This window comes from Zootermopsis nevadensis, unplaced genomic scaffold, assembly GCF_977971745.1.
Source record: "Zootermopsis nevadensis isolate Lab colony 2312 unplaced genomic scaffold, Znev_1.0 Znev_ptg000001l, whole genome shotgun sequence".
Taxonomy (NCBI): domain Eukaryota; kingdom Metazoa; phylum Arthropoda; class Insecta; order Blattodea; family Termopsidae; genus Zootermopsis; species Zootermopsis nevadensis.
In genome coordinates, this window is record NW_028259133.1 from 13,800,373 (window position 1) to 13,827,186 (window position 26,814).

A 26,814-nucleotide genomic window follows, 5' to 3' on the forward strand; every position below is an offset into this window, starting at 1 on the left:
GTCTAAGCTACGTGGAAAATAATGTCCATGTATTTTTCCCCTCCCATTTTTATTTTAAATTATTATTATTATTATTATGCAATGCAGTCTGTCAGCGCCTCGACATTTTTAACAAGGAGAATATTTTGCTTTATTTAGCTAATTTTCTTTCTTGTAATTAAAGTTTCATTTTGTATGTATTATTTATATTTAACTGATTTTAATTAAATTATTATATACTTAGGCGTATTATTCAGCTCATTTTCTTGTTGATTATTAGCAATAAATGAGTTGAATTATTTGTACATTTATATAATTAGTTTATCTGTTTGTTTGTTTTAGGTACCACAACTGTAATTCTGGCTCTGAAAGTAAATACATTAATACGTGAAGCATAAGTAAAGGATAAAACATATTAAAGAAGAATTTATAGCCCAATAAGTTATCAGTTACATTTGTATTTCCGTCCACCATAATGCCTCAGATTTTATACAGATTTCTGCCACAATATGTCAAGAATACCAGCATTAACGCCATTATTCCTCGAACGGGATTGCCCAAAATTTCACATAGGTATGAATCCCGTTGAAAGAGGATTTACAGGATCAATACGTGGAGGGGAGAACGGTGAAGGACTTAAACTGTTGTGTGTTCAGACTCAGATACCGATATTTGCAGTTAATGACTAAATAATCCTCGTAGTAATTACATACAATGCATCGGCGATGGCTGATAACTGAATACTTCACAAATACTCTACCATAGCGCTTTTGAAATGCACAGAACAAAGTAGGCCTACATGGCAGGGGCTCCAGGATTATTTCCTAATACGAAAAACAGGAACATCCGGACTCAAAAAATAATAATTATAATACACGTCTAGATCTAATAATAATTATCAATTATCTGCATCACACATGCGCACAGAATACCTTCTAGCAAAGATTATCTATAGAACTTGAAGTTAAGCGAAGATGGGAGTTCAATACGGAGATAAATGTTACAGAATTTGGGTGCAACGGTGTGGACTGCATTCACTGGGAATAGCAGAGGTCAAGACAGGACCTCTTATTTAATAGATATTTGGCTTCATAAGGCAGAGAATTTCTTACTAGCTGAGAGCCCATTAGATTCTCGAGGAGAATTCTGCTTCATGGAATGAATCTTAAATAAACAAATAAATACACTTCAGCTTGAGTGAATATAACCCCGTCTCCTTCCAACGTATTCTACGGTTCTTATAATGGAAGACGCGACGAAGCGATAACATAGGGAAGCAAGAGAGAAATTAATTGGGTGTTAGCAGGAGCCAGCAAAGTTCTCTCTTATCGTTGCTTGAGGTGTGTGGAGTTCAAAAGATGCAGAGTTATAGGAAACTTCTCTCTATTTCCAGCACAGAAATTTCAAATTGTTCCTTTAAGGTGCCAGTTGCTAGGGAAACTAGCGTCGGAAAGAAATAAAATGAGGGTACAAAGACGAGGGCTTGCATTATGCGGTCTGTTTATTCCAGAAAGTTCATTATTTACGGTTCCGAAGTCTAAAGCAGCAGGAAACCTTATAACAAGCTTAACGCGTATGTTCTCCGCACGCTACGCAGTTCAGACAACTATAAAGCAAACGTTATAGGTTAAACAACGCTGGCAATAGCACCACACTTCGAAGTTTAGCCTCTGAAAATTTGGGATACCAGCGTACAGGAAATTGTTCGAAGCCTGAGTTGCAAGAATACATTCGTGCATTATTCCGAACAAGTATTCAAACACATCTTTGAATTCTTGGGTCGTACGAGATTTTGGGTTAACATTTAGGTCGTCTGGAGGTCAACTACCCTGACTTGCGATTTCTGTGATTATCCTCAGATCCTCCAAGACCGCTTTTCACATCCTTCGAAGTTCATCAATGTTACAACTAAAACACATCTAACGAGTGTTACGATAGTACATTGATTATAGTTGGTGAAACAACGTCGTATGAAGAAGTAACTGAATACGATAAGCAATATTAGCAGTCGATAAAGCATAGTTAAACAAAGAATAAATGGATTAGTAAATTTTTTGAGATATTTTCTGGAGGGTTTGTTCAGAAATATGAATAAGGCTCCGAGAAGACGACAGACCGTTTCAGAATGATAATCGGAAATTGGAACGTGAATAAAGAACATAACGTACTAACGAGGACAGTGGTGTACTATAAAAAGCTCATTTAATAAAGTTTATGCCGGTTACTAGGGTTCCTTTTACAGTAATGTAATCCTCCTGTTTTATGTTGTTTGCTTTCCGGGTTCTGTCTGTAAATGCAAATGGAAGATAATACGGACGCATGAAGCATGCACCGACCGTTACTGACCAGGACAGTGCGATTTAAATCGCATTTAGATGAACTGACTGGCCGGCTACCTAAAAAATCAACTTGCTTACCAACTCCATCGAACCCAGTACTTCTTGAGAATCTTACAGTCGCTCATATAGTCAAAAAATTTCCCAAGATCCATTAATGCTTTCACGAAAGCCCGCAATTGGACAATAACCTGATCCATATGAGTCTATTTCACATTCTGAAGCCATAGTTTATTACAATTCATTTTAATATTATCTTCACATGTACTCCTGTATCTCCCAAATAGAAACATGTCTATTCAGGTTACATGGATTACAATTGTTTCATCTGTAGGACGTTTCTGGTATCATCTTCCTTTTGATTTATGTTGATAAAATAGCTTCAGAGTTTAGTTTGAAGCATTTGCTATGACGTTTTCTAGTAAATGCATTTGACACATTCTTAGTTGCTGTACTATTATCTGCTACTCCAATTTTCGTTTAACATCTTCATGTTGATATCGCTCTTAAGAAATGCATTTTTGCATCTCCATTATTCTTAGGCTTACTCGTTCTTTCATTAACACTCAACAATCGGATCAATAGATTTCACGTTTTAGTTTATCAAAATCCCTGGACTTCTGAATATAGGATTTGGGAATGGTGACAAATGAAGCAATGTTTATGGTTTACCAGTCAATTTTCCATAAAATATTCATAAAATATTATAGTAGCTCACATCGGAATAGCGCCTCATTCTATCGTTTCCGATAACAAATATTTTTTGGATTAGATTTCTTGAACACGTAAGAAGAAAACTGTTACAGGAGCTGGGTTCGGTTCCCGAGGCTTCCAACAGAGCTCGAGAGTTTTCGTGTATGGCAAAGTTGCCCAAAGGGTTGATCACAACGTCGTGAAGTGGTATGGCCGCTTTCCCCCACGGAAGAACCCTCACACTCACTATAAAGGAGACTGGATGAGCTCTAGAGCCGATCCAGACTTGGTGGACCATGCCGGGGTTCAAACACCGATCGTCCGGCTCATAACTAATCACTATATTGGTTGAGCTATCCAATTTCATACCAATGAATGACAGTAACTGTTGAATTTACAATAACAGTAAGGCCATTTCAGGTTGTGGGGAAACTGCACTGTGGACGACGAATTAAAACGCGAAAAGAAATCGTTAACTTACCACAAAGAAGTAATAATTAAGAAAATCATTAATTGTAAAGACAGATCTATTCTTAAGTCACTAGAAATTATTTTGTCAGAATAAGAAGAAAACGGTAGACAGACGTGAATAAAAGAGATGGTTTTAACCATAATGAACGACAGAATGGAGAGGAGAGATAAAATATATTAAAGTTCTATCAATACGAGGTAGAACTGATTCAGGAGCAATGGTGCATACCACAACAATCAGCTGTTACGCAGAAGGGTCCTAGTGTATTATTTGCATAACTAAATTTAAATATTATTATATATATATATATATATATATATATATATATATACATACTCCCATCTACTGTACCTACAAACAAAATATATATATATACATTTAGGGAACACCCTGCTCCTTTTCGTCCCATTTGCCTCACCCCAATGCTGGTTAATTGCAACATGTGGCACTGACTACACGGGGACGGGCGGTTTGTTCATTGTGCTGAAGTAAGAGGGTGGTTTAGTTATTACAGGCGGCACACATTGTTCGCATTGATTGAGACATGTGCACTAACACACAGCGTGTCAGAAACAGCCTCACTACACAATACGAAATCACGCTCTGGAGATAAAGCATGAAAATTAAGTTAAAACTGATTAATTACTTCCACCTGCTAAGAAAATTAAGCGTTTAGTGAGTATGAGTTAGTGACAATCCAAAGCGAGATTCTGACATCAAAATAATGTGATTCTGTGGAATAAACATAAAAACACTTGCGTTATACGAGAAATTATTTGTTCAATACAAATATAATACTCTAAAGAGTAGAAACAAAGTATTAAATAAGAAAGAATCGAAATAATAATTTGGGCTAGAAGCCTGTTACTTCTGTTTTCCTTAGATGACAGACAAGTCAAAGTTTTTAACCAAATACCATTTCCTTGCGTAATATTTTAGGATTGATGGCTTTAAAAGTCCCAAAACCTATTACGCACAGACATTATCCGTGGTCATGTCTGTAATGCCCACAACACAAAATCCCTTTGTACAAGAACAATGTGATATATTAATATAAATAAATTTTTGTTAAAACCTTAAGTTTACGACAACAGAACATTATTACTGTCTGTTGGATTCCTGTTTAAAAATAGTTGGTATGTGCTGTACTAAATTTTATATAAAATCCTTCCTGTTATTAGCAATGCTTTAAAAACTTAAATTATGTACGTCTGTAAATAAACTTACGTATTTATTCCACATGCGTGTTTTTATTTTACTTTTGGCGGATTATCCAGAAAATATATTTCTGAAGTAACCCGGATAATCGGGAGTCTACTGTAAGTGTCCCTCATTCGCTTTCATGAAAGTCCTTGACCTTGAGATATACTTAGTATTTTAATAAAAATCAATTTGTTCTTCGCACACACGAACATTAATTTACTGTAATTTCAAGTGTTCATACCGACCGTAATGTTGAAGGATTATCAAAATCAATACAAGCTTCATTAACCTTAATAAAACATAAACTTTTAATATTAGACACGGCCAAATATCCGAATCACGTAGGCCTATATCTCTAGGGTGAGTATGGACAAAAGTTCTTCTAATTCTATTTGTCTCACAGCTACAATAAATCTCTCTCTAGCACTTTCAGGGCTGCCAAAACAAGATTAAGATCGCTCTCTGTAAGTCGCACTAATAATTCTTACATTTTTTTTAAAAATACCCGGAAAACGAAAGCGCACAATGGAGATAGGACAAATCTGAAGTAATGTTTCCTTTGCACCTCGCCACAAAACTATTTTTTTTGTCATTTTTCACTTTTATTTTTAGTCCTTTCCTGGCGGTGTAAATTCAATTTAAGGGACACTTACAGGTCGTTTTATTGGATTTTATCTAATACACTTCCCTCATTAATCAAGATAATAGTTCAAATAATAAAAAAATCTACTGACTACAGGGAATGTCGGTAAAACACAGCTTTAATATTTTGGATGAAACATTTTATGTTGTTCCTTTGCTGCTTGGAGCACTGAATGGTACAAGATCGCTGTTTCTTGATAGTCGTGTCTGCATGGAACAATACCACTGACTGGGGCTAAGCTGCTTCATTTTTAACACGATAAGCTTATCGAGTAATCGAAAAATATAAGTTAGAAAAGTCAAATTTCGTCTTCACTCTTGTGAACATAAGCGCCAAGTGCGATATTCGTGTAACTCTACTTAAATATTTCCGGGTACATATTTTAATTTAAAATTCACAACAAGCTTAGATTTTAACTTTCTAAATACTCCGAATTTCACGTATCTAATTTCCAAATATTTTTCTGGGAACTTTGTTATCAAACTGTTGTTTTTCCCCCAAAATAAAACAATTATTTTTCACAGTCACATGCCGTATAAAACTTGAAAATGCAATGTTCAGTTTTCTGAGAAGCAAAAGCAGAGGGGATCATGACATGAGGAAATGAGTAACATCTGTGAAAGTTTAGTCTTGGCTGGCTGGAAAGAATAGACAATGGCAGGAAAATTCGCTGGTTCTAGGATAAAGATATATAAATAAAACAAATTATAACCCAAATACGAATGATACTTACAGCCTGAATTTCATATTACGTGTCATTTAACAAAACTACCACTTCACCCTTAATTTCATCTGTAAATTTTATAACAACATTTCTATAGTTTTTAAAAAGCCAATAAAAATTATTTGTTAGAACTTTATAATATTTTTCGTTGTTTACTGAACTTTAAGTGACAAACCTCTTCATCCTAGCATTGGCGATTACTAATAACTGAATTTCATTTCTTATGTAGTTATTTAATATAACGTTTTTCGTTATTCAAATTGCAACGTAGATAAAAGTCCACAATAGGACAAACATATTTAGAATTTTTTCAGGTAGAATAAAACAGAGACTCTACACACGTAAGAGTTCTATATGGGATCTTGTTAGACTTTACGTGATACATTTAAGTGGCAGACAGACTGGGACAGAAGAGAATAATAAAATCAAGCAACAAATGTGACGACCGCTAAATTAAAAACCATAACATATGTCTGGGCACATAGAGGATAAGAACTAAGGGAGAAATGGGAAAGGGTGTAAGAAATGCAGGTATGAATTACAAGATGAACGTTGCTTGCAACAAGGTTTTAAGTCACAAAGAGGAAAATTTCACCGACCTTCGCCTTGTATTTGGGATCCGTATGGCAGACAGGAACACATATGAAAAGACAAGAAAGAAAATAGGAATATAGATTAATGTCGTTAATTATACCTATGTAATTAAATGTTTGTATAATATATCATAAATCTCTACGCTTCATTCTCAAAGAAAGAAGAAATTCTACAAGATTTGGCGAATCCCATATTTCTGACTAACGTACAGCCATGTGCCCGCACTGACATGAGCCTGGTACCCCTGAAAGAAAGGTAATTAAACAATGCACCTCATTTTAAAGTCTAGTAAAAATAAAATTCTAAACGTAGCTAGGACAAGAGCTGTTACAGTGTAACAGCCAAGTTCACACCTACTTCAGAGCATGTCACAGGTAAATGTTGCCTTCATAATGATAGGGCGGAATAATGAAGTTCATGACTGTACATATTATGTCTGCAGTTGGCGTCCGTCGAATTAACTTGAAGTGCTCCTCCATTTAGCCTTCAGCCAACAAAACTCAGTGCTACCAACGTTAACACTAATGAAAATCCAAGGCAGGTTTTGTACATTGCCCTTCACTAAAACGAATGTTTGCAGAACAGCTCGTAAGTTAAAGTTGAGAGACAAAGACAGAAAGCAGTTCTAGCTAAGGCACTTAAACTACGCAGTTAATGCATTTAAGAGGAAAATTGTGTCAGTGACTGAGAGACAGGACGCTGTACAAAGTTGCAAATGGGTTTGCCTCCTGCTGTTCCCCATATAAACGCATTTAAAATATTTTCAGTGACTACACAAGTACCAACATGCCACAGCATTTACTTTGTAGCACGAGGAAGCTGAAAATATCACCCATACTGTTGTATTACAAATATAAATATCAGATTTCAGATTGACGTATTGACCAAAATAAAGAAATAAATTATCATCATGGACAGTGTTGATATTCGTGTGCTTACAAGGCAAATTAGAGAGACTGATCAACTTTCAATGTCGGTGTGAGCAATGCATTCAGATATAGTTCTTCAGCCATTACTGCAAAAGACGTAAGCAAATTCAAGGACATCTTTAGCAACGAAATAACATTATCTTCTTTATGGACACTTTCTCGATGTGAACGAGTGTTTAGATTTATTGGCTACATCCATATGCTAAGTTCTGTTTTCACTTGTTCGTATTGCTTCCTGCTCTTTGTATTTATTTTATCTTCTTGTGCTGACTCTGAAATTGGCTCCTTTAGCTGTTAAATTAGCGCGTTGAAATACAGAACTGAATATAAATTCAGAATTGAATCCTTATTATTAAAAACTTAAATTAGGTTATATACATATCTCTGATGATATATTTATATATTGCCAAGAGTATTAAAATTATAAGTAGGAAATTTTCATTATTTCCCAGAACACATTTCAATGTTATTTTCTTATTTTAAATCGTTGACAGACAAATATTAAAATGTAGTTTTCAACGCTATTCCTTCGAGGTTTTCAACATGTTAAAATCTTATGAGAATCAGTAGAAGAACACTAATCATACACAAGATAAAAACAGAATTTAAAAGAATGCCACTTTGCAATATCTTAAGATCTTTTGAGGCCGCGTTACCTTCTCGCCGAACTTACTTTTCTATTTTAAGATTCTTACGAGAAGGCTACGATTAGTAGCTCGCCATTAATTGCAATGAGGGAGTTAGTACAAGGTAATTAAAATTCCACGCGACGTGCTGCAATTACAGGCCAACCACATAAATTTTGAACCAGTAGCTTCTCTCTCTCTCCCGAAAAAAAGGTACATGTATGTTCATGTGCGGTGATGTGTCTTCCGGGATACTCCAATATCACAGTGCCTCTGGCAAGACCCCCAGTTTTCACGACCCCTTGGTTAAGCTTTGTCATATCAACTGGCGAATGTCCAGGATCTTAAAATACACAGAGTGTGTTCACTGTGGGGTCCGCAGTGGCTGGGCGGTCTGAGGCGTGGGCCTTGTGCCGCTGGAACCATGGGTTCGAATTCCACTCAAGCCATGGATGATTGTCCGCGTTGTCCTGTGTACAGGTAGAGGCCTTGCGACGGGCCGATCCCTCGTCCAAGGAGTCCTACCGAATGTCTATAGATCAAGCCAACGAAAAGTTGGGACCCGCAGTGCTCAGGCACTTGAAGAACGGGTCTTTCCCAGTATCCCAGTGTTCACTGTAATTATCGCTCTTATCTGAGAATTGACATTCATCCTTTCACCAGTTACTGCTCAAGGTTGGTTAACAAATATGTGTGTTTTAATATTACAAAAATTCAGACATCTTTTATAGGCTACCACAAGTGTTTAGTTTCATATTGCAGTCTTTTCATCATTATTATTTTTATTTAAATTATTTGGCAGTCTAATTGGTTCCTGTAGATGTTGAGTTAGTACATTAAATTAAATAATTAACTGGATTTAACTGCACTGTTATTTATCAGTGTTTGTCCATCACAGGATCTTTGCTGTTGGCAAACACTCTGTAAATTATATTGTTAAACATTACTAATAACAACAATAGCAGCAGTAACAGTTATTTTTGCACAAATATATTTTAATGGAAGACAAGAAATTCATACTTAAGTTCTGCTGGAAAAATGCAAGCCAAGACTTCACGATAATAGTAAAGTGGAACTAAAACAGATATAGTCCAACAACGGATTCTTGTAAAGACGATGAAGAAAATTTCGACATAACACTAAGGACAATTCCTTACCTAGCTGAAGGGAATGAATTTCTGAAGACGCACTCTGTTCCTCTGCTCCATGGAGATAGTAAAGTCTGAAACTAAATATATACTAAACTAATTTTAAAGATTCAGAATATATTTTCCGCTATATCGTTTCCACGAGACTCAAAATGTCAAATTTTATTGAGTAGAAATAAAGTAATCTTTGAATACTTTGACGACCAATAAATATTAACAGTTTTTAGAATAACTGGCTTATAATAACAACATATTTGTGGGATTAACGATGTAAACTGTAAAATAAAAATAAATAATGACTATGCCTAGATTTAATATAATCGTGGTCTCCTAAGAGCGTGATACATTATTTTCGTCAATTTGAACACTTGAATCCAACTCCAGTATCCTGTTATATCACTAGAGAGGTCCCTGGTATCGCATTTCTAACTCCATTACCTTTACATAAAACACGATCTTTATATCAACTGCAGAACCTAATTTATAATACATCAAAAGAACCAATTATTTGCTATAGTCACTGCTACTTTCCCTTACAGCCCATGTACATATATATATATATATATTTTTTTTTTTCGTTGAAGTATATAAGCATGGCTAAATTCTTGTTCAATGTAAAAAGTGAAAAGCGTTGTAGGGAAAAGAGTGGAGAGAGAAGATGGAAGCCATGAGCAAGTTGGAACTTACCAGGCATAAAATTCAAGGGAGTTATTATTTTTTGTTAATCCTTTACTCTTTGATTGCGGTTAAAATTCATTTTTCTTTATTCTTATTCAGTCATGTAAATTCTAATAGGCCCCCAAGCACATTGCACCCTACAAACCCTTTATAAAATAGAGGAACCCCCCTCCCCTTCAAGCCACGGAAATTTTACATCATGAGAGCAAACAGGAGTTGGAAAAATTGTGAATTTATGTTTTTACCAACTGAAATCTCCCAGTAGTAGAAGATCACTCTGAAAATTCTGACGACTGACAACTTATCTTCCGGGTAGATTTGTACAATAACGCTCTTTACAAATTAGAATCAAACCATTAACATGGAAGAGACTATTCTGTATGCGGAAAGAAACACCGATGTCTGAGTAAACCCACGTGTTCAATGCGATTGGTATGTTTTCTCGTGGACTAGTCTCTGTAAATCACGTTCATTTACTTTGGACAGGAGTCGACCATATTATTAGATTGCAAAGTGATTCAGAGTTAACTTTATAACTTGTTTATGGACAACTACGCACGACTCTACACGTGGCACTTATTGGCTCCCAATATATGACAATCGATAATTTGAAATGAGGAAGAAAACGAATACATAAAGAACATTAAATACCAACCAACGATCATCACAATATAAAATCTGTTTTAGGATGCCTGAACACTTATTAAAAAGAACAAACATCTCAGCACGATCTCTAGTGTCTTATTACGATGATTAATTCTTTAAAATTATTTAATTCCATTGTGATAAACTTTTCGAAGTAACTGTGCTAAATCCGCTGAAGTGTTTCTAGTAGCTATAATTTAACAGCAGATAAATAACAAGTTAGAAAAAACAATAATATTACACAGTTAAATCACAATGTAAAACAAATATATATTGCAAGAGGGCTTAATGCAAATTGAAAGAGATTCTGAGACTGTGTAAACAGATTTGTTCTGCCAGATTACTGTGTATTTAGGAAAAAAAAATTGCACACAGAAAATAATCCTATGTACAACACATTTAAAATACTTTCGTCCAGTGTTCTCCGTGTCTAGCCTGGTTTCTAGGTGACCGAAACCTCTTTTAGTGTAAAAGCGATCAATGTCCATAAGTTCTTCGTTGCATGGCAATCGATCACTTCATATTTATACGCAGTTTATTTATGTGTCTACGCGATGTATAAGATATAAGTAATTATTGTTTTAGTCAGCAGGAATATATTTATAAGATTATCATAAGATTCTTAAGTACGAAACTTCATCACATCTGTATGTTAAAAATCTCAGGGAAGAACGGGCGATTAGTTACTACAGAATGTCAAAGAACCAGGGGATAATTTTATATTCTCTGTCATCTGCTTGCAGCAGTTTCCGTCGCAGCTGCATGGAAGTGTTAGATTAGATCAACTTCTGTTTTACCTAGCCTAACCTGAAGTACAGTTCTTTTACCAATGCATGTAACTGTCATTACTGTAAACTACTGCTGTATGACCCAAAAGTCACGCAACACAAGGCTGAATGTCACGCTTATTATACATATTTGATTACAATTACATGCCGACACTGTCTTTCATAATGTTGCAGACATAACTCAACCCGTTTCAACAAGTTCGTAGGAACTCTACGAAGAGAGGCGCCATTTATTTTTATAATTTTCATCCCAGCGTCGTCCAGTCAAGCGTGACGGACACTGGCTATTATATTAGGAGCAGATGCTACTAATGAATGAAGACAGAATGTCTAAGGAAACATTACAGTATCAATGCAAAGAACAGAATAGACAGACCTCATAAAAGACAGATATAATAAATTACGGAGAAGTAACGAATTATAAAGCCCAATACATGATGACAATAAATTAGGAGGTTTAGTACTAAGTTACTAAAATAGAAACACCGCGACTGAACATAATTCCTTACTCAATGTTTAAATTGTTTATACCACTATATTACAGGGCAAACGGGACTATTTCAAATTTCCAGTTACTCCAGCAACGACCAGAAATCATGTGATATATCTTTAAGAAAATGGATAAGAACGAAAGAAATATTACCTTTCATGTTACATGAGACGGATAAGAGTTCAAAACAAATGTAAAAGTTCGTGATGTAGATACACGATTTTCATACAATCAAAACATTATGGTAATGAACACAATGAAACAATTACAATAGTAATGAAGGCTGCTAACTAATTATAGCAAACACAGAGAATTTCTGAGCAACTAAACTGGTATCGTCTTCACAACGTGTGGTATGAAGTCTTGTTACTTTATGTTAATCGTGTACAAGGGCTGTGTTATTCTTCCGGTAACACTGAATGCTTGGCTGTCCAGGTACTGTTTATCTTATAACTTCAAACTAACACAGACCATCACTGTTTACAGACATGATGGCGTCGAAGCGCAAGGGCTCCATTACCAGAACCTACTGCACTATTATCGTGCCTTAACCCTTGGGAAATTCAGACCCTATGTTGCAGACTGTTCCAACTACGTCACCTGTTTTGAATTATCTCCCTGTATCTCGGCATCTTTCAGTATATAACGAAGTGCAAGTTGAAGTACTTCAGCCGGGAACAAACTGTGAGTTTCATTTACTTACTCGTCTAGCTTAAGGGTAGAAGGAAAACAAACGGATATACAACGCAAGCCAAAGACATTATCGACACAGACGCTGAGACAGCGAGCTACAGAGTACTGCTGCCAAGTTACAATGTTTAAAGTATAGACGGTATTAATTTTTCTTTATACTCGTCTATTCCTGCATTTACGGTATAAATATATATATTTACATGTTTCTGTGTTTTAAATTTTGTTTGGCCCAGTACATCATTGCCAGTTTCTAACAATTTAATTTCTGCTGCCAAACATTTTACTAACAGCCTCTGGACCTTTCCCTGTGTCAGCTGAATCCGCTTCAGACCTCATACACTGATCCCTTAACAACCACTTTAATAATATCCTTACAACTATCTCTAGATTTCACACTGGACCTATCTACTTGAGATTTCCCGTTAACATGCATGTATCCATTCCTCATCTCCCAAATTACTTTTCATTCTCAGACATAAGTTTATTCCTAACACGGGCCTGTTAACTGCAGAATACAAATTATAACGCTCCTTATGATGAAATGTTCTTCGTCTTTTTCTTCCAAGGATCGTAAGCGATTTTTCTAACCATCAATATATGTAGGGAAAAAAACAGCGACGTTAAAATAACGAAGAAGAAAAAACCACAACATGCTCACTGTTTATTTACAGAGAGTGATGGTTGTAAGTTTACATATAGAGTCCTTTCGTCCATCCAATTATTTTCGTTACTCCGTTCCTATTCTGGTTGCAGTATGACTATAACTAGTCTTGTGACCCATAAATCCATCTATGTCCACAGTTATTTCCCTGTTTGGCAATTGGTTAATGCACAAAGCGATCACTACGTAACAACACAGCGGTAAATAATAAAGACGTGTGATGTAACATTCCTGCCAGCCGTGCAGTTTAAGGGGGGAAAACCAACGTAAAAGCGGGCTCTTTCTTTACAACATGCCGATTTGTCATCTGCTTTTATACTCTCGTCCTTCATAGCAAACTGAAAATCTGAAACCTGCCACACCACAATCATTCTTGGCAGTTGTTATGTATCAGCCAACTGTGAATGTCATGGATGTTTCATTGGAGATGGCTCTCATGTTCAAGTCATTGCAACTGATAAAGCCACGCCATCTGTCGACGGGCAGGCACAACTACATTTCAAACTGTTCTAAAACAGACGGGCAAACAGGTGTATTTTATTACAAAACTGAAATCCAGAACTTTTTCATTTTTTCTCTTTAATTGAAGGGCGAATTTATTGCAGCACGAAAGAAAGTAAAATAAAATAAAAGAGGGCTTCCATTTTGTGCTTACGAAGGATAATGGAAAATTGCTTACATTCTTTTCTTTTTTTGTAAACTAATGTGATGTCATTTACTTTGATTGCTAACAGACGGCGCCACCTATAAAGCAGCTAGATAGATTTTATGGCGAAGTTACGTAATCCAGCTTACCGGCATAGTTTGGCTCCCGTGTAGACTGCTGATAGCTGCCTGGGCTTCTTGGTGTGAACTGAATTTGACAAACGCACAACCTGCAAACAAAATGAAGGAACATCAGAGGAACTGCATAAATTACACACACACACATATATGTGCTCATAAAACCAATAATTATTTTAATCTGAGAATAAAGGGTAGGCTTATGTGTAATATCTGAGAACATGTCCAGTTTAAATTTGATCTTAAATGTTCGTAGGTCATAACTGAGAAACTCTTACATCTTGATAAGCTGATAGTCGTTCAGCTGGCCAAGAAATTTCCCATATTTTATGGGTTCTCAAAAGTACAAAACTTTAGAAAGAAAGCCTGAAGGGTAAAAGACCATTCTGGAGACCTAGACGTAAATGAGAGAATAAAATTAATTTTTAAGTAGTAGGGTGTGAGGGCGCGAGCTACATTAAACCGGCTCAGTACTGGGTCTACTGATGGATTATCGTAGACACGATAATGGATCTTCTGTATCCGAAACAGGGAGGGATGAGCGACTGTAAAGAATAACTGTGTTGAATAGTGTCATTTCTTCTTGATAAAGGCAGAAGTCGCCATTAACAAACTTGAATTAAGATTCCCATAGTAATGTCCCTCTTGGGGCTCACGGCGACACGAGCGAATAACGTCCAGACGAACAAGGAGGATTCAGGACGCTGTTCCACCAACTACAGTAGTTTTGTTTCTGTCTTAGTAATCACTCACAAGTGTTCTGTTGCGAGATGTCATAGTTTCATTGTCATGGTATTATACGCAGAGCGGTCTGTCGTAGTCTAGGTGATTAATAACCGACTGTCACTCGAGATGGCACACATTATCGTTATTATAATGGCTGCGAGGAGTAAGGGGACAACAGGAAAAGAAGGCGGGGGGGGGGAGGTAAAAGGTAAGTGGCACTGTTGCCGACGACACACAATGGAACTAATAAGGAGGCATGCTGCAGTTGGAAAATGAAGGGGACACTTATGCGAATTACAAGGGTTGCTAACTAGTGTTCTAGAAGGCTCTGGAATGACGTCAGTTTTTATTCAATTTTGAAACGTTCCAAATAAACTAAGTAGGGAGGAAACGCAGACACAAAGGTTCGTTAAATATACGTAAAAAATCACACCGAGGCTTCAAGAATAAGTGTGGTGCAATGCCCACAAACAAAGACAACTATTAATTATTATTTGTTTTAGAAGTTTTCTGGTCCGGTTTTATGCACTTTGTACTCACACAACATTTAATTAATAAAACTTATGTGGATCATGAGAAAACGAAAATCATCGTTAGATTCACATTTACTTTATGTCAATGTATCATACTAAAAATTGAAGATATCTAACTGCACGGAGCAAGGTCCTTCTTGAGAAGCTAACAATTGCTCGGCTGTTGAAGAAAGTCCGAGGCTTTTCATGCTCAGAACATGCCATCAAACGACCGTATCCTGAGACAGATAGAACAGACATCCGATCTACACCCTTCTTAATATCATCATCACATCTAGGCCTATCCTTCCTAAAGACGATTTTTTCTTCATATTTTCCTATTACAATTCAATTTCCACTTCTCACTTCCCGCGCTATGTCTTTATCCTCCAATCCTATTCATTCTAATATTTAACGAAGACTTCAAATTATAGAGCGCCTCATTACGTAACTTTCCCTGACATCTTGTTAATTCTCTCTATGGCCCGAATGTTACCCTCAGCACCACGCAATCAAACAATGTAGATGCATAAAACTGGAGAAATCTAAATATACTTCACAAAATCCTCCTATTTTATAGGGGATATGTTAAACAGTACGAAGTATGCATCTATACAATGTAATTACACGTCTACTAGAGAAGTGTTTTGTCCAGAAGGTGTGAGTTTATCTGTGACTTCTGTCGTTCGCTCTCCAATGTGCTTTAAGTAGAAAAATGTACGATAATTTGGAAATGAATACAGTGAATTTAACTCGTGCCACAAACCCAGAGTTCAGCTTAATCCGCATCTGTACATTATATGCAGACAATTTTACAATTTCATTCACAATTCAGTTTCTCAAAATAAATGTGAAGACGGTAGTTATGAATAATAGAACCCTCCCAGATTCTGTAGTTCAAAATATCAGCAAGACCATCCGTGATTAAAAATCGCTTCAAACTAGTGAAGAACGATGTTAAAATTCTCCCTACACTCACACATTGCGGTTAGCAAAACTTCATATAACAGCAGGGCAAGATGTTCAGATTGGTTACGGCCTCCTCCCCCCCTGCCCTCCCCCCAAACAATTAAAAATGTATAATAACTGTTCTGACCCAAACTGAAGACATACACGTAACTTCATCAGTGGACGGGTTTGTTATGTCACCTCAAGTTACGAAAAGAACACGTAATATTAGAATAACGTTTACCAATGGAACACAGAACGGACTTTCTCCATATCAAACGCCTGTACCGTTCTGTTATACTCCACCGCCGTACACACGAGTAGGAGAAGTTGCCGCATGAGTCAGGCGATACCATTTTCATGCCGCTAGTGGCTTCTGACCTGTCTCTCCACAGCGGCGAAGTCAAATCGTAGAAACAATTTCAGTTCACCTCAAAACTGAAATTGGCATCAGATGAAATGGTGGAGGACTTACCGACTAGCTGAACGAGTATTAGCTTACTAGTCCGTTACTTCCGTTATGGAGTTACCTTAGCGGGTATCGGAATTAACTCAACCTTTATCTAAAAACGTCACGTATTTCCTTTGTAATTTGATGGATCAATACACGTGTCGTGACTTGTATTTCTTCGTTTCTTGTTTAAAACTTTTATCACAGACGAATCGTTCTCACATGAATATTTTAGAAGCAGACCACTTTCGAGGGGAATGTTCAATTACAGTACCAGTTTACAAAGGAATGTCGAATAAATTAAAAGAAGTGTGATGCAGTCACCTTAAAGGAAGAATACAGATTAAGAAAGCAGAGAGGAGAATAACTGGACCAAAGGGAGAGGACGTAATGACAAGGAGGAACACATTACATAACGAAGAATTTAATAATCTTCACTCTTCTTAAAATATTCCAGGGAAAACAAAGAATGAAAATGATGGTGGTAGGTATATAGCACGCATTTAAAAGGTTAAAGATACATACAAAATTTTAATCTGAAAATTTGAGAGGAAAAAGTAATTTTATAGACAGAGGCATAGATGGCAGAATAATAATAAAGATGATCTTCAACAAAACGTATGTCAGCGTGTGGGTTCAATTAAACTGTTCCATGAAAGAATTCAGCGATGGGCTCTTGTGAACACGGCAATGAACCTTCTGGTTCCATAAATGGCGGAAATTCTTCTAACCATCTGAGCAACTATTAGACTCAAAGAGGACTCTTTTCCGTTGAATTTGTGTGAGTCATTTCTTCCGGCCCATGTATCCACGATTAAAAGTTGCGGTAGCCTGTGTTTTCTAATTGTTAAAAATTTAGAGAAAAACATATTTAGGACATATTTGTGAACAGAAAGTGAATGACAAAATGTGACATTTCAAAATAACTGATTGTAACAGGTTCTATTCGTTACGTATGCCACAATGTTCTGGTGTATTACCGAGTGTGAAAACATTGTAAGGAATAAGTTCGAATGGAGAATGTTAAATTCATGTTTGAAACAAGACTTAATAAAATAAGTAACTGTTCACAAATCTTGGGCAATCCGCTCAGTTTGGTAAGAACAAAAAAAGTACCCTCCATGCTGTTCGGCTAAAATATTCAAGATTGGAGGTGCTGTTAATCTGTAAGCCGCTGAAAGAAACTGGAAACGACGTAATGGTGGCACAACAATAATGGAGTTTGATTTATATATAATTCAGTTGTTTTATACTATGATGAGAAGCTATTTCTTTCCTGCGTTAAGGTGTGCGGAGTTGAAAAATACGTTGTGTTAGCTGGACATGGTGCAAGATGTGAAAGCACACCGGTGAGCCATGTCCGTCCGCATGTTTCATCTCTGCAGCTACTGAATGGACTACCATTATCTCCGACCTACACTAAAAGTTATGTAGTGAATTTAAGTCTGGCTCTTATCTGTTGAATTTAACTCCTACTTTACACAAAACATGCATTAAACTATAATTTCTTTAAAGACAAATCTCACAAAACGTTGGGCGCTTAATCTCCAGGCTACCTTGGTTACCACGGTTACTATGGTTACCTTGATTAAATGTTAAAGTTCAGATTTTTGGCGAACGCACCACAAATATTACGCGGTGTTTACATTTCGTAACTTGTTTCGTTTCCAGACCCCCTTTCTTTTATTACATTTCTTTTAGTAGTTGGCTAATCCCTTACAAAAACAGACTGAAAAATCAGATTATTTTTATCTTTTAAACTGGTATATGTTAAAGATGACTGTCTTGGGGGTTGGAGCGCCGTATAGTCTGGTAGAAGTTTACCATCGTTTCAGAAGTCCTTGCCGCCTCCATGATCAGGGCGATAACCTGAAGCGTCCGAAAAATCCTACCACATTACAAGGCGCTACAACCCAGAAGACAGACATCTTCATGCTCTTCACCGCGAGAACCTCAAATCCTACCTAGTATAATGTTACTGCCCTTTCATATTTATTACAGTATTTCTTATATATTATTAATTTGTATTTAATGCTATTATGGCCCACATATGTATTCGCAAGGTTTAACTGTTCATCAGCGGTGTATTATAATGAATACAAAGCGTAGTGTATTTTGTTTTCGGATTTCCTTAACGAGGAAAAATCTCTCCCAAGATAAGGTTCCTTGTGGGTTTAATTCAGAGCTCGTCACGCAGCTGAACGACATCACTTTACAAGCCTACATTTTAATAAGTTTTACAGCGATGTTAAAGTTATTTAAATAAAAGGAACAGCATCTAACAAACCTCTAAATCAACTTAGGCTTTAATTAAGATTTACAGGCAAGAAGAAATTTCTGTATGTGTCCGTGTTTCAGGAAAATAACTGACTAGAAACAAAATCATTATTGATAATGTGATATTGTAGTAATGAAAAATTCCACATTTCTGAATTGTAAAAGCGCATCTCAAGGCAGAAATTAATCGATTTAATTACAGAATACTCATATTTCAAATACAGAGTCTCTTGAATAGGTCTAATGCTACTTTATAAAAAACTTATTTCAAACAAATTCAAAACAAAAAACTGTACAAATCATTAGCTAACTTCTACTACTTCCTTTAGGCCTACTGCAGTAAAAATTCGACAAAGTGACAAAAATAGAATACAAGCCACAGGAATGAATTTTTTAAGACAAACAACAGAGCGCACACAGGAAGAAAAAAGCGCAAAATCGAATCTTCAGAAGAACACACACATCACTATAAAACTATCCGACATTAACCGTAAAACACAACTGTATCACAAGCAGTGCCTCGCAGAAAGGTCTATTGTAATAAGATATGACTATATTGCTCACGTGATGCTATGAAGCGATGCTTTCCATTATTTATCAGCAGACATCTGTTACTTTCCCACTAACGGCAGCCATACTAGTTTCTTTCTTTTGTACAGGGCATAATTCTGTTTTGCCATAGTGGTCACTTAAAAACCTTTATATGATAACCTTTCCGTACCCAGAACATTAACCTTACCCGTTGCACGTAACAAATTGCCAGTTCTAAATACATTATAAGTAAACAATTCATCTTTTTCCTTCACGCCTGCCATCGTACAGGCTAACAGCCCAACTATTAGAACACGCTGTAACTCTACACAGATTCAAGATGTCTGACATCATGCGCTGAGGAGAATGTGAGTTGGACGTAAGATGGAGGAAGCAGTAGGAAACCGGTAAAAGGTATGTAAGGACGAGTTTTATAATCATTACTCATTGTTTTCTTGCCGCAAGATATCTCCGAGTTTCGTTGGTCTCTTTCCATCTTCCATTCATATCTTACTGTGGCGTAGCTCAGGCTCGGATACATTTTGTATCAAACATATATTATTTGGCAATCAAATTAAGATTAATGATAAGCATGAAACATTTAGCATAGGCAATTTTAGTCGCGAAACCTTAAGGGAGAGACCATTTGGGGATATAGCTGTGGGTCAGGCCTGCGTCCAAAATACTGCTGACTATACAGACGGCTGTCACATTTCACATAAATCGATATTTGGTAAGGCGTGAAGCCCCTTAAATCGAAAAATAAAAGTTTCTTGACATTACTGAGGAATGTATAATGAGGAGAAAGAGAGAGATGCATCATTTTTCGTTTTCAGAAAACTGGAGGCGTTTTAATAAGTTAACAGATTTAATGCACGGTACTAAAACATTAACACAGGCCTATTCTGTTGCTTGAGAAGTCGTCATGAAGTGCGTGTAACTTAGTTCATGCCTAAAAAGTCCACAAACTACTTTCTGGATCAAACAACGAATAAAGTAAAGCACAGATCTGTTCTGACATGAGACAAAGTAGATTAGCATGTTAGGATGACTGGCATCTTGGATCTGTGTGATTAGGAAATATATTTTAAGGGGAAAACTTAAGTAGAGCAACTACACTAATATTCCAGTTGTTTCGACAAAGACAGCAAAGAAAATTAAAATTTTTACCAGAAACCACCAAAATAGAAGCATGAAAAACTACCGGTCTATTGTTTTCTCAGCAGTACTATTTTTTTTGAACTTCGTCCATAGTTCAATATTCTAAAACCAGAGGTTGGAATTAGCCCTCCTATGGGATCCACCAGAACAGGGTTTTTGCCTGAAGACAAGAGCTCCTAAAACGTAGTGGCATGATTTAAAATATTAAACGATGGGTACATCTAGAAAATCTACAATATTGAACGTAATGCACCATAGCTAGAATCCTTTAGAGCTTATTATATTTTCAGAATTTATTAGGCTGATTAATCAAATCATAGCTAAAAACAAGAAATGTCAATATGCTGACTTTGTATGCTTGAGAAACAGGCAGTGATGTTTTTTAGTTAATATTAGCTCACGCTAACTAGCTTATTTAACGTGTTCTAAACTGAATCGGTGATGTGACGCAGAATGACGGATGAAGGATGAACTGGAAGGAACGTGGATGGAAATAGTCTTGACCTATTTTAAGATAAAATCCAATATTTCGTCTAAAAGAAAACAGAAAATCACAGAAATGAACTCAGGACCGCAAATCTCCGAACAGAAAACATCACCTTAGCCAGTCGTGACAGTGGGTTCCAACTTAAAGTGACAGTAGTAACCAGAAATCCACTGTGCGTGAAAATATGTAAAAATGTGTCGAATATTTCTTGCAGCACACTGTACGAACGTACAATTCGCCGCTTCTATGCTCAGGGGAAAGCCCTGACGTGTGAAATAATACGAAGGTCCCACTAACATTATCTCCTTGCAGGCTTAGGACGAATAGAGGGCTGTAACCCCCACTCACAACTTCAAATCATCCTGCATTATGGATGACCACGTTATGCGGTCTTGAAGAGAATTTTCTTTGCTTATATTTCACATAAAACTTAGTAAAACAACTCAGAGTGGGTAAAAAATTATTTTAATTTAATGTAAATACGTTTACAAATAAAAGGCTACTGTCGTGTGGAAACATTCTTTATATTCAGAATTTCCATTCATGAAATTCAACGGAAATCAGAATTAAACACGGGGTTGATGTATTTAGAAACATAATACCTGCCATAGAATTTTAAATTGTCACTTTCTCACAGCTGACAGGAAGGCGAAAATACAATAAATACATATCTCAGTAAACAAGGACAACTACAGTCCACGACTGTAATCTTGAGACTTGCAAGGAATGCAGGAAGTCCGTAGCGTTAGAGGCAGACGCTATATTTCCTCCTTCCTCCTTCACCCCACTTTCTCACCCCGCAAGTCTCAAGATTACAGTCGTGGACTGTACATGAAACATCGACAAGATATTTTACATTGAAAACATTGGCTTAACTTCACTGACAATCCGTAAAAGCAGGAAAAATCTCAGAAAAACAACGGACGCAGGAAAGATAAACTTTTATCACGTGGTATCAGAAGCTCTGTGACACTAGCAGCGCAGTGGAGCGCGCTAGTATACAGACAAGAGACAATACGCGCTGTTGTACACATGCACATGTTGCAAAGTGCCCCGTTTCCCCTATTCCGTTAGCATTTAAACAGCGTTTTTATTAGTATTACCAGGTAGCGTATGCAACTGCAAGCTTCCGATAAACTACTCTGTCAAACGAAGAACGAGATTTAATAAACATGAAGGAAACAGGAGTTCGTATTCCAAAGGATGGAACATTCTGCTTTCATTAGACCACTTCACCAGGCAGGTCATGATACCTTCACGCACCAAGTCTGCTGAAATCTCTTACACTCGCTGCTTCTGTTTAAAGCAATGTTACAATGCATTTATTTCACAATTACTGACAACGACTTTCGTGTCTTATCGTGCCGCTGAGTGCTGAAGCCGTAGAGGAGGGGCTCGGGCTCATGTACACAAATGCCCCCATGCTGGGGTCAGCTGGGACAGCATTTGTCTTGCAACTAAGCTCCTTAAGTCGTACTGGTGGATACTGCGCGATTATATAAGCGGAATCAAAACTCACGTAGCAGAATATCTGGTCACGTAAACTTTCTCGATAAAATAAATTAAACAGAATTTAAAAAATTGTTGATTAGAGAGAATAATTAACTCTTAAATAAATCCATTCAGCAAAATCTATTTCTATAAGATAATAGTCACTTAATAGAAATTTCACTCCTTTTATGGAAACAGAAAACGCATTTTCGTAATAGCAAAACTTATCATTGAACTCTATCCCGATCCAACTGAATATAGTTCACAGCTTTACATACCATTTCTATGTTAAGAAACCCTTACATCTAAGCCATTGTCTAGAATTTGACTACTTAAAATGTAGATATTTGAGGGGTTATGCTTTTAGCGTGCTTCTGTATAAATATATAAATATTTATAGTTTATTTAACGTAAAATCAAACAAATAATTTATGCAGAGTTTCAGTTCTGTATATTTAATAATTTATTAGTAACGTGTACGTGAATGCGAAGATAATTCTTAGTTATAGACAACCATGTATCATTCTTAAACACGTAACATTCCTGGGCAATGTTCATCGTACCGTATATCATTAGGTATCTTGTATTCTCTTCTTCAATTTAGCTTCTTTAATAAACTGAAAAATTCCTTTATCTCTTTCCTTGATTCGTTTCTCCTAAATTTCCTTAGTCCTGTTTTCATGTTAACTGCTGTATGCGTAGTTCTTCCAAAAATTGTATTTTGCCTAATTAAAACAAATAATTCCACCATTTACATGTATCTGCTGGGTTTATAACCCTACAAAAACAATCTTTCATATTATTTACCAGACACAGTTTCTAACACTTTCATATGAGATTTAAATGTTTACGTGCTAGCATTTTTGAAGCAGCTTTGTGTTAGTACGACCCCCACATACTGGTTTAACAGCTCAAAACAGATTTTAGTAGTGTACCTGTGTATATGAATAAACAGTACACCACAAGGCCTGCCTTTATTATAGCCACACCAGTTATCAGCAGCTTTGGAGCAGAGATCATTATGCAGTTTTTCATATGTCCTAAGCCTGTCGAAGTTAAGTTCCCGTACGCCTTTTTATTACATTTACATCATCAAAACGCGTACCTCTCGTGACACCCAAACCATAAAATTGCGGAAACCCATCAATATTAGAAGCAGTAAGGTGTCATAGGCACAAAATCGGTCTTCCACCTGCAAGTGTTGTACTTTTTAGGTTTGTTTTTCATTTTCTGAGTCTCGATTCTCTTCTCTTCTCTTCTGAATGTAGCATACACAATCTTCTAACTTCTGAACCTCCATAAACCTTAGCTTCATTAACTATCATGAATCTTTTATAGAACCCAAACCACAAATAGTTCATATACAATAACGAATCTCTTCATGTATCTCCTGAAAACAGCAAGTGTCCCTGAATTACTCCACTACAACCAGAGTAATTAGTTGCACACTTATGTTTATCTTCATTTCGCTTCTAGCATTGTGTGCCATATTTTGAAAGGAATTCCACATCAGTTAATTTTCTAGAGTTTAATACAGTCGCAGAGGCGACAATTTACATAACTAAGGTCTTTTTATAGGATCTAGTTATATCAACCTCCAGGATCTGGCGTAATATGACCTAATACAGCCTCGTGTAACATGATCTAGAGCAGAAACAATTACAATTCTTCATAGAAGGAAATGTTCGGAAGGGGATAATGCAGGATGATATCAAGGATAGCTTTTATGAAGAATTGGAATCAGTATTTGATACATTTGGCAAGTATCACATGAAAATTCTGCTAGGAGATTTCAATGCAAAAATTGGGAGGGAGGATGTCTTCAAACCCACAATAGGCAGCGAGAGTCTCCATGCACTTAGTAATGATAATGGCGTCAGAGCAGTGACCTTCGCTACGTCAAAAGATTTAATTGTAAAAAGTACAAAATTTCCACACCGTGATGTTCATAAATACACTTGGACTTCTCCAGATGGCAGAACACACAATCAAATAGATCATGTTTTAGTAGATAAGAGAAGGCAGACAAATGTAATTGATGTGAGATCATTCAGAGGAGCAGATTGCGACACTGATCATTATCTGGTGGTAGCAAAAGTGAGGGAGCGGCTTTCAGTAAGTAGACGAACTAAACAAAATTTTGACACAGAAAGATTTGATTTGAAAAAATTAAGTGAGGGAGAGGCAAAGGAACAATATCAAGTTGAAATTTCGAATAGGTTTCAAATTTTAGAGACAAATGAGGATAATGAAAGTGTGGACATCAACAGGGAGTGGGAAAATGTCAGAAACTGCATCAAAATTTCAGCAAAAGAGAAACTAGGATACTACAGGAGAAAGCAAAATAAACCGTGGTTTGATGAAGAATGTTCAAAATTAATAGATCGAAGGAAGCAAACAAAATTTCAATGGATGCAGGACCCAAACAAAACAAATGCGGATAATCTATGTAACGTGAGACGTGAGGCTAGTAGAACCTTTAGGACTAAGAAAAGGGAATACCTGAAGGGCAAAATTGCTGAACTTGAGACAAATAATAAGGAAAAAAACATCAGAGACCTGTACAGAGGCATTAATAACTTTAAGAAAGGATATCAACCCCAGACTAATTTGGTAAAGGATGATAGTGGCAATTTGCTTGCAGATCCAATAAAAATTGTGAATAGGTGGAAAAATTTCTTTAGCGAGCTCTTAAATGTTCATAATACTGGTGATATTAGACAGATTAAAATGCATACAGCTGAACTGTTGGTGCCAGAACCTAGCTTAGATGAAGTGGAACTAGCCATTGGGAAGTTGAAAAGTTATAAATCTCCAGGAATTGATCAGATTCCGGCCGAATTAATTAAAGCAGGTGGCAAAGGGTTGCATATGAGGATCCATAAGCTTATTCAGTTAATTTGGGATAAGGAAGAGATGCCACATCAATGGAAGGAATCCATAATTATTCCTATTTATAAGAAGGGGGACAAGACTGAGTGTGGTAATTACCGAGGAATATCGCTGCTATCAACCTCATACAAAATTCTATCCAACATTCTTTTGGCAAGATTAACCCCATATGCGAATGAAACTATTGGGGATCATCAGTGTGGGTTCAGACGAAACAGATCAACGATTGATCAGATCTTTTGCATTCGTCAGATACTAGAGAAAAAATGGGAGTTCGGTGGGACTGTACATCAGTTATTTATAGATTTCAAAAAAGCCTATGACTCTGTGAAGAGAGAAGTGCTATATAATATTCTTATTGAATTTGGTATACCAAAGAAGCTAGTGGGTCTAATAAAAATGTGCTTAAATGAAACCTGCAGCAAAATTCGAGTAGGTAAATATGTATCTGAGACATTCCTCATCAAGAACGGTCTAAAACAAGGAGATGCTTTGTCTCCCTTGCTCTTTAACTTTGCGCTAGAATACGCCATCAGGAAGGTCCAAGGTAGGCAGGAGGGTTTGCAATTGAACGGGACACATCAGCTATTGGCATATGCTGATGATGTTAATTTATTGGGGGACGATATAAATACAATAAAGAGGAACGCAGAAGTTTTACTAGAGGCTGGTAGACAAGTGGGGCTGGAAGTAAATTCAGAAAAAACTAAGTACATGTTAGTATCTCGTCATCAGAAGACAGGCGGGCAAAATTATCTTAGGGTAGCTAATAAATCCTTTGAAAGGGTTACAAAGTTCAAATATTTGGGAACAACAATAACAAATCAAAATGATACTTGTGAGGAAGTTAGGAGGAGACTAAATTCCGGAAATGCTTGCTACTTCTCAGTCCAAAATATTTTGTCTTCCCGTCTGATTTCTAAGAACCTGAAAATTAAAGTATACAAAACAATAATCTTGCCTGTTGTTTTGTATGGGTGCGAAACATGGTCTCTCACTCAGAGGGAGGAACACAGATTGCAGGTGTTTGAGAATCGGGTGTTGAGGAGGATATTTGGGCCTAAGAGGGAAGACGATGGGGCGTGGAGAAAACTGCACAATGACGAGCTTAAAAATCTGTACTGCTCCCCCAGTATTGTGAGGGTGATTAAGTCGAGAAGAGTGAGATGGGCGGGACATGTAGCGCGCATGGATGGGACAAGAGGTGTGCACCGGGTACTGGTTGGGAAACCTGAAGGGAAGAGACCGCTGGG

The 26,814-nt window shown here is 36.7% G+C and overlaps 1 protein-coding gene across 21 annotated transcripts in view; it reads right to left on the reverse strand.

The window, feature by feature from the left end:
• Nucleotides 1–26,814, reverse strand: part of bru3 (CUGBP Elav-like family member bruno 3) — a 704,578-nt gene that overhangs the window by 46,438 nt on the left and 631,326 nt on the right. For all 21 annotated transcript variants that reach the window (XR_015533760.1, XM_087343446.1, XM_087343430.1 and 18 more), the window contains one exon: nt 14,098–14,177. Coding sequence is in view for 20 of the 21 variants with exons in the window: in XM_087343446.1 (XP_087199572.1) it covers nt 14,098–14,177 (80 nt within the window). In the remaining variant the exon portion in view is untranslated. The remainder of the gene's footprint in view (nt 1–14,097; nt 14,178–26,814) is intronic.